Source organism: Glycine soja, chromosome 4 (genome assembly GCF_004193775.1).
Source record: "Glycine soja cultivar W05 chromosome 4, ASM419377v2, whole genome shotgun sequence".
Taxonomy (NCBI): Eukaryota; Viridiplantae; Streptophyta; class Magnoliopsida; order Fabales; family Fabaceae; genus Glycine; species Glycine soja.
Window position 1 is genome coordinate 38,542,897 of NC_041005.1, and position 10,048 is coordinate 38,552,944.

The window sequence follows — 10,048 nt, forward strand, 5'->3', positions numbered from 1 at the left end:
AGGAATTCTTGCACCCTGTATACAAAGGCTTCTTTGAATCACTCTGCAATCCTTCATACACAGGGGCATGTGCTTGTTGAAAACACTCTTGTCCAAGGTCACGAATCATGTCTTCCAAGCGATCTCCCATTTCTACATCAAACGGTTCAGATTGGGACCCAGTATGCATGTCAGTCACTTCACCATGCCATATCCACGTCGTGTAATTCTTCTTCATCCCATCACACAATAGATGGTCCCGTATGTCGTCAAGTAGTTGTCGTCCTCCATTCAAACAGTTGATGCAAGGACAATAATATTTTCCTTCTTCATTCGATCGACCTCTTTCTAAAGCAAATTGCAAAAACTTCTCGACGCCATCCTCATATTCTGGGCTCATGCGACTTTGATTGATCCAACTTCGATCCATCTAAGCAAATCCATGCATGCAAATCTCACTTTTTTATTTATAGGTGTGGCCCTATCCCATTTAGGAAGACTGTCTTTTATGTTAGCCTCAAACGTCATGGTTAGCATTATTTTGAACAATTTGAGTAAATTTCGGCAGCATTTCGCATTGGTCTCTAAGTACACGACATGACATCGGTGAAACGAATTTCACGATAATCAAGTATGCACTCAGAGAACAACTTGAAATGCATTCAACCGAAATTTCATCAAGTTAATCAAAATAATAATAACCTGACCGAATGAGTCTAACATAAAAATACAAGTCTCCCCAAACTATCCAAACGGACAATTCAAGACTAAATACAATGACTAATGCAAACTATCCGCAAGAATCATTGCATTCAGTCTCAAACGAGAATCTACGGTTCACTCAGCATGAACAACAGTTATTTATATAGCAAATTACATTCAGCACGTATAACAACATTCATGACATACAAGAACATTCATGACGTACAAGAACATACAAGGACATCAACAGTTGTGTGTGTGTGTGTTTTGTGTTTGTCTCTTTATGTGTGTGTGTGTGTGTGTGTGTCTGTCTATGTGTGTGAGTGTGTTTGTGTATGTGTGTGTCTGTGACTCAGTGTGTGTGTCTTTGTGTGTGTGTTTGTGGCTCAGTGTGTTTGTGTGTTTGTCTGTCTCTTTATGTGTGTGTGATTGTGTGTGTGTGTGTGTGTGTGTGTGTTAGTCTCTTTATCTGTGTGTGTGTGGGTGTGTGTGTTTATGGTTGTCTCTTTATTTGTGTGTGTGTGTGTGTTTGTCTCTTTATGTGTGTGTGTGTCTGTCCATGTGTGTGAGTGTGTTTGTGTATGTGTGTGTTTATGACTCAGTGTGTGTGTCTTTGTGTGTGGGTCTCTGTGTGTGTTTGTGGCTCAGTGTGTTTGTGTCTTTGTCTGTGTCTTTATGTGTGCGTGATTTTGTGTGTGTGTGTGTGTGTATCTTTATGTGTGTGTGTGTGTTTGTGTTTGTGTCTGCGTGTGTTTGTATCTTTATGTGTGTGTGTGTCTGTTTGTCTCTTTATGTGTGTGTGTGTCTGTCTGTCTATGTGTGTGTGTGTGTATGTGTGTCTGTCTATGTGTGTGAGTGTGTTTGTGTATGTGTGTGTCTGTGACTCAGTCTGTGTGTCTTTGTGTGTGTCTGTGGCTCAGTGTGTTTATGTGTTTGTCTGTCTCTTTATGTGTGTGTGACTCTGTGTGTGTGTGTGTTTGTGTTTGTGTTTGTGTCTGCGTGTGTTTGTCTCTATGTGTGTGTGTGTTTGTGTTAATCTATGGCAAATGTCAAAACTGTGAAGGTTACTCTCAGGAGTTTTGAGCTGGTTTCTGGATTGAGAACTAATTTTGCTAAGAGCAAATTTGGAGATGTTGGTCAATCTGAGGAGTGGTGTTTTCATGCTGCAAACTACCTCAATTGTGCTTTGCTCCAATTTCCTTTCTGCTATTTAGGTATTCCGATTGGTGTCAATCCCAAAAGAAAGGTGGTGTGGGATCCTATAATTAGCAAATTTCAGGATAGGCTGAACAGGTGGAAGACGGGTAGGGCTAACCAAATCCTGTCTCGGAAGATGCTTGGGTTGAGGATGGGATTCCCCTGAAAGACCAATTTTCAGAAAGGCAGAAATTGATGGTTTCTGGGTGGAAAATCCTAATTTGGTTAAGGCAGAAATTCTGCAGCATTTGCAGAGCATATTCAAATTAATTGAAGTTATGTACAAGCACTGCAGCGTTTACAAAAATAAGCACTGCAGCTTATTTAAGGCAGAAATTCTGCAGCATTTGCAGTATGTGGGTGGAAAAATAAGCACTGCAGCTTTTAAAATTAAATTAATTGAACTTATGTACAAGCACAAGTTCAAATTAATAAGGTTTGACATAAGGTTTTCTGTTTTTTTTTTAAATTTTCACTGCAGCTTTTTGACTCCATTAATATGGTCTATGGGCTGGCTGTGGTTCCTTTTTAGACTCCATTCAGTCTAATCTCGAACCACTAGCTTGGGCAACAAAAATTGTATTTCAGTACCTCTGGTGCTCAATTATCTATATATATACTTATCTTTGCTGATAAAAAAAACATGTATAACATATACCACTTAAGGGCACTGATTAACAAATTGAAAGATGGAAATTTATTGAAAATTATAGGAAAATGCTGATGGTGTCTGTGTGTGTGTGTATGGCTGTCTGTGTGTGTGTGTATGTGGGTGTGGGTGTGTGTGTGTGTGTGTGTGTGTTTCTGTGTGTGTGGCTGTGTGTGTATGTGGATGTGGGTGTGTTTCTCTGTGTGTGGTTGTGTGTGTTTCTGTGTGTGTGGCTGTGTGTGTGTGTGTGTGTGTCTGTGTCGCTTTGTGTGTGTGTGTGTGTGTGTGTGGTTGTGTGTGTCTATGTCGGTGTGTGTGTGTGGTTGTGTGTGTGTGTGGGTGGCTGTCTGTGTGTGTGTGTTTGTGTGTCTGTGGCTGTGTGTGTGTCTTTGAGTGTCTGGCTCTGTGTGTGTGTGTTTGTGTGTGTGTCTCTGTGGGTTTGTGGCTGTGTGTGTGTGTGCGTGTGCCTGTGTGTGTGTGTCAACAGCACAAGCTGGATTTCAAAGATAGCTTTAGGGGACAAGTACTATTGACAAATACTGAATTGATCTTAGATAAGTTAGTCAAACAAATACAACAATTTATCTACCAAACAAATACAGCAGTATATGTGTATATAAATGCTACGACAAATGTCAAAACAGTAGTCTGTCATAATACATATAAAGATAGTAGACCGTACAAACATACCTGGAGTTGCTATAATCAAAGAGCTTCCACAGCAACGCCAATTAGCAGTAGTAAATGATAAGCCTAAAAAAAGCATACAGAAATTATCCACAGTGTATTTAAACCCTTTTAAAGCCTATTATCTACATTTCAATTAAAATACAACATCCATAATCAACTTAAACCAGCAGAAAAAGAAAATTTCACTGCAACAATAAACAAATTCTGGCCAATAAGGCAATTTTGCCTATCATAGTCAAAATTTTGCCCAATAATGCCATTTGGTTTAACCAATGCTCCGACTTCTTTTCAGTGTTTGATGAACCATATTTTCCAACATGCTTTAAGGAAATATGTGTTAGTGTTTTTTGATGATATATTGGTATATAGTTCCACATGGCATGAACACTTATGCCATCTAGAGGTTGTATTCAAAGTATTGAAAGAAATGTTTTGTTTGCTAAGTTGTCTAAATGCTCTTTTGGTGTATTGGAGATAGAGTACTTGGGACATATAGTTTCAGGTGAAGGAGTTGCTATGGATGCTACTAAGGCGCATGCAGTTCTAGAGTGGCCTACACCACTCAATATCAAGCAGCTAAGAGGTTTCTTAGGCCTCACTGGTCACTATCGAAGGTTTATCAAAGGATATGCAAAGCTTGCTGCACCATTGACAGATTTACTTAAAAAAGAAGCATTCAAGTGGACACCAGAGGCAGAGACAACATTTGTTCAATTGCAGAAAGTCATGACTTCAGCTCTAGTGTTAGCTCTTCCTAATTTCCAGCTGCCCTTCATTCTGGAAACTAATTCTTCCGACACTGGTATTGGAGCAGTATCACATCAGAATGGCCATCCAATAGCATTTTTTTCCAAGAAACTTGCACCTAGAGTGCAAAAGAAATCTGACTAATTTAGAGAGATGTTAGCAATTGTTGAAGCTATAGCTAAGTTCAGACACTACTTGCTGGGACACAAATTTATTATCAAAACTGATCAAAAAAGCTTGAGATCATTGATGGAACAACCCCTACAGACACCTGAACAACAGGAGTGGTTACACAGGTTTTTGGGATATGATTGTGTGATTGAATACAAGGCCAGAAAGGAGAATCTAGCTGCTGATTCTTTGTCATGAATGATGATGTTGTCTTGGTCTGAACCTCAAGCTAGTATACTGCAGAAGATTGAACAAGCCACTATAAAGAATGTTGCATTGCAGGAACTGATACAGTTGTGTAAACAACAACCAGAATCACAGACAAATTACACAATCAAGGGTAATTTGTTGTATTGGAAGAATCGGGTAGTAATTCCTGAGGAAAAAGAATTGATTCAAATGTTGCTGAAAGAATTTCATAACTCTCTCATAGGGGGCATGCTGGGATAAAAAGAACTACAACTAGAATTGCAAGCCAATTCTACTGGACATCATTGAAGAAGGATGTAAACAGCTTTGTGCAGAGTTGTGACATCTGTCAGAGAGCTAAAATAGCAACTTCTCTACCTGCAGGATTATTGCAACCACTAGCCATTCCATCACAAGTGTGGGAAGATATTGCTATGGACTTCATAACCGGTTTACCTGCTTCTCATGGGTTCAACACCATCTTGGTTGTCGTTGACAGACTTACAAAATTTGCCCATTTCATTCCTATGAAGAGTGATTACACCAGATTGTGAAAATTGCATGGTATTCCAAAGTCTATAACTTCTGATAGAGACAAAGTCTTTACCAGCCCAATCTGGATGGCTTTTAATAGAGCTCTTCTTATGAAGTGGAAATGGTTGATGTTCCAGCAACAAGATCATCTATGGAGCAAAATACTCACCTCAAAGTACAGGGGTTGGAGAGGCTTGGAAGAGGGCCCTCCTAAGCAGATTTTTTCCTCTTGGTGGTCTGACTTAAGATCTATTATTCATCACAACAGCATGGTTGTTGTCAATAACCAATTTCGCTGGAAACTGGGTAGTGGTGATCAAATCCTATTTTGGGAAGACTCTTGGGTGGGAGATGGAATTACTCTTAAAGACAAATACCCAAAATTATATCAAATATCATCCCAAAAATTAAAGACAGTGGCAAGCATGGGGATCTTTGGAGAATCTGGTTGGGAGTGGAAATTCTCCTGGAGAAGATATCTATTTCACAATGAACAGGGGGGAGAAGATATCAATTCTAATGTACCATATATTTGCCCTATTCTTAGGTACACAAGAAATTAAACTTAAAAACACCACCTGAACCATGAAGATGAGCTCCCTTCAATGGAAGTTAAAACCCCAACCTAACAAAAAACCATGATTCAATAATTCTAGCCCACAACAGAAGACAAATTAAAAAAAAAAAGAAGAAAATTTTCTATGTACACTTGTTGACTCCAAGAAAAACCTCATGCCCAACAGGAAGGATCTCATACAAAGTGAACAAAGAGGGACTTAAGAAAAAAAATACAACTTTTTTTGAACTTGGTAGATCTTTTTTGTTGTGTTTCATGAATCATTGTACTCATGCCAGCATATGAGCATAATGACACAGTGCCTCATGATGTAGAAACGAGCCCTTTGCTCTTTGACCAGCCTAGCACACTTTCTAGCAAAAGCACACTTCCTCTGAGTGGAAGAAGAAGAAGAATTCTTCATGATAGAGGAAGAAGAAGTTTGTTGAGATACATTCAAAAAGGTCACAAAGCTGGAATCGGATTTAAATAAACTGGAGGAGAACTCAATGCATAGACAGTTAACAGAGCAAGAAAAATTGGAGAGGAAGCAGTTACATGATTCTCTTTGGGTTGCTGCCCAAGCCCATCAATCCTTACTTAGGCAGAAATCCAGATGAAGATGGTTAAAAGAAGGCGATTGTAACACAGGTTTTTTCCACCTATTGATGAATGCTAACCGAAATAGAAATTCTATCAGGGGTGTATTCATTGATGGTTCATGGACTGACGACCCACACAAGGTGAAGGAAGAGGTGAAATCCTTTTTCTTCCATAAGTTCCAAGAACCAATTGGTCAGCGACCCAAGATTGATGGAATCAGGTTTCAAACTGTTAATCTACAGCAGAATAACGAGCTTCAGGCACCTTTCATGGATGAAGAAATTCAGAAGGCAATTTTTAAAGCTGCAGCGAAGTTTTTTATGAAGGAAGGCAATTCACAAAAGGATTGCATGGATTTAATGGAAATCGGTATGCTTACCAAAAGAAAAGGCTGGCTTGGGCATCAAGGATATTGAAATATTCAACCTCGCACTACTTGGAAAATGGAAGTGGCAATTAATGCAAGAAAATGGTGAGCTGTGGACCAGAGTTCTGAAATCGAAATATGGTGGATGGAGGAACCTTGAAGAAACAGGAAACTCAGCAAAGCAATCTGTTTAGTGGAGGGATCTAAAACACGCTTTTAATCAATCACAATAGGGAATGGTTATTCAAAATAACATGAGGTGGAAGGTGGGAGATGGAGAGAAAATTAGATTCTGGAAACACAAGTGGATTAATCAACAGGAATCACTAGCAGAAAGGTACCCCAGGCTATTTATCATATCCTCACAGCAGAATCACAACATTAGGTTTTAGGTTTTAAGATGACATATAGAGTTTTAGGTTTATCAAAGAATTTCCCATAACAAATCCAGCACTATATCCCCACAATGCAAATAGTACAAGAGCAAGCAATCAATATACTTTAGCATCTCACACCCATACTCCATTTCAAGCATTATATTTTTTTCATATTTAGACATAACTTGACAACAGAGACATACCTTCGATGGCTTCCCTGGGAGGCTTAAAGCCAACCACAATGGACTTCCAAAATCGCTTCCCCCCCTTTCCTTTCGTAGTTTTCTTCGACCTGCGAAAGTGAGAAAATGTTAAAACGAGGAACGCCTAATGTTAAAACGTAAGGACGTACCTCAATCGATATGTGGCAGACACGAACTCCACAAAGACCAACTCCACAATGTGGTTGCAGTCACGGAAGCGCAGCCCAGTTTGTGACAAAGAAGAACTTAGGGCAGAAGGAGAAATAAGAAGAACGCCCTGGGAGTCTTAAGGCGAACCACAATGCACTTCCAAAATCGATTCCCACCCTTTTTGGAACTCTTTCCTTTCCTAGATTTCTTCGACCTGTGAAAGCGAGCAAATGTTAAAACGAGGAACGCCTAATGTTAAAATGAAAGGATGTACCTCAATCAATAAGTGGCAGAGACGAACTTCACACACACGAACTCCACAATGTGGTTGCTGTCACAGAAGTGCAGGCCAGTTTGCGACAAAGACGAACTTAGGGCAGAAGGAGAAAGAAGAAGAACGATAGGGTTCGAGCGCGCGGGTTCTGCAGAATCAGATTTTTAATATATAATGACAACAACATCGGTTTTTTAAAAATAACCGATGTTAAAAACAACTAGGTAACATCGGTTTTAAGAAAACCGATGTTAAAATCAACTCCATAACATCGGTTTTTACCAAACCGATGTTAACAACGACAACCGATGTTAACTACTCCATAGTAACATTGGTTATTTAAATAACCGATGTTAATATATAGTACTTAACATCGGTTTTTCCGAAACCGATGTTAACTATGTCTAATTATTTACAAAAAATGCCACCGCGCTTTTGTTAACATCGGTTTTGTGAATAACCGATGTTAACCGTGCGATGTTAAATCTAAAAATTGTAGTAGTGTATCAATCTAATCTTGGTGAAGGTCACTAGATCACTGCCAAGAATATCCTAAAGTAGTTGCGAAGGACTAAGGATTCATTCTAGGCATATGAAGTTGAGGAAGAGCTTGTTGTAAGAAGTTACATTGACACTAGCTTCCAAATGAATACGAATGATTCTCAATCACAGTCAGGATTTGTGTTTTGCATGAATGGCGATGTTGTAAGTTGGAAGAGTTTCAGGAAAGGGACAATCGTCAATTTTATTAATAAGACTAAGTATATAGCTGCCTTTGATGCAAGGTGAGCAGTGTAACACCCTGATATATATATATATATATATATATATATATATATATACACACACACACACACACACACACACACACATATATTATTAGTAATTATATTTGATGTTTGATTATATTGTTGTGTTATTTTATACGTAATTATTTTCAAGGAGGTTAATTTAGTTAATAGAAGGGTGTGGGTAGATAAGAATCTAGCTTCTCAAAGAAGCCACGAGGAAGCCTCTTAATGAAGCTTCTCAAGGAAGCTACATGAAGTTGTCTCGGTAAAAACACTGCCCAGCCTTCGTTAATCGTTGGATCTTCTCGAAATTTGGTCTGGAGCTTCACAGACCACTTGTCCACGATCGGACCATAGGGATCTTTGACAAGACATCTGGAGTGAGGGCGACGTTTCCGTTTCCGAGAGCTTTAGTCACTTGTGCGTTTTGAGCCTTGTAGTCCAATTAGCTTTGGAAAAATGCCATTTCTTCTCCTTCTTTCTTCCAAAACCATTTCCAATGTTCCAAGCACTTTCTCCATCACCCACAGCCACCAGTAGCCACCACAAACCGCCATTGTTCTCCGTTGAAACCCCACACCGAGAGGAACCCTTCAACCGAAGCAGAATCTTCCAACTTGTCTTGCGATTTTGGTTGAGAGCGAAGCCCGATCTAACCTTTTGTTTTCCTTCAAGGTAACCATGTTTCTACGCTTATTTCTTGTTAGTTTCATCTTACCTTTACATAATTTATGAGTTTGGAAACCGCCATTGCATGTTTTACACTTCCTCTGAAAAACCCTAGAGAAAGAGACTTTGTAAACGTTATCTTTTCATGAAATGAGTGTTATTTTCGTGACTTTCACTGAACCCTGGTCACATTGGCGTGATTGGAATTTCAAAATGATGTCCGTTTGTAAAACCTGAAATGCTCTCAGCACTTTCATGTAGTGACGTGGGTGTTTGACCCAGAGCATTGTTATTAGCTTTATTTCTGAAATCCATATTAAGTCTCTTTCGTTTTGATATGGTAGAGGCTTACGTGGAACCGATGAGCGGGGACGAAAAAGAAATCTCCAAGTGACGTGACGAGGGACCCGCAGGGAGCTCACAATAGGTGAGGGGAGTTTACTATAAAATTTACCATTTTAACACCATAGTTAAGGTCAGGGAACTTAGCTATGAGAATAACTGTCTGTCCCTATTTCATGCTGATTTTTCCTTTATAGAAAATGATGTTTTTAACTAATGGGATGCAATATAATTGTCGTTGAAGTGCATACGGGTTTTCCAAGAGAAATAACGTTTTTAACTAATGGGATGCGACACATTTGATATTTATGTTGCATGCGGGTTTTCAGGAAAAACTATGTTTTGGCAAATGGGATGCGATATATATATATATATAGATATATATATATGTGTGTGTGTGTGTGTGTGTGTGTGTGTGTGTGTGTGTGTGTGTGTGTGTGAGATTGGAATGCGATTTATAGTTGATGTCGCTATTGAGGATTTTAATTGATATGTGGTGATATTGATAATTATGATGATATTGATTTGAGATGACGTTGTTAATAAAGATCATGTCAACATGAATTGATGTTATTGTTGATGATTATGTGAATATGAATGAGGTTGTTGTTGTTGATAACGTCATTGAGACGAGATGATGTCTATGTTGAGAATGATATGAAAATGGAATGTTGATTGATGTTGGAAATGTATTGGCATGTGCATGTTGTGTATGTTCATGAGGGAGTGCATTGACCTTGTCGGATGGCCCATTCATGGGGGACTAGTGTGGTTAATGAATCTAAGCATTCGCTGCGGGGATGCTTAGGCGCTTTAATTTGTCCATGGTCATCGCACTTGATGGTGCCCATGTTCGAT

General features: G+C 39.1%; 1 protein-coding gene across 1 annotated transcript; it reads left to right on the forward strand.

Annotated features, from left to right (window-relative positions):
- Positions 1-3,607: 3,607 nt before the first annotated feature.
- Positions 3,608-4,108, forward strand: LOC114410785 (uncharacterized mitochondrial protein AtMg00860-like). Its single transcript, XM_028374714.1, has one exon. The coding sequence runs from the start codon at positions 3,608-3,610 to the stop codon at positions 4,106-4,108; it is 501 nt and encodes a 166-aa protein (XP_028230515.1).
- Positions 4,109-10,048: the final 5,940 nt, after the last annotated feature.

Excerpts from the sequence above, each read along its gene's own strand:
- LOC114410785 (XM_028374714.1), top strand. The coding sequence starts at position 3,608 with ATGCCATCTAGAGGTTGTATTCAAAGTATTGAAAGAAATGTTTTGTTT.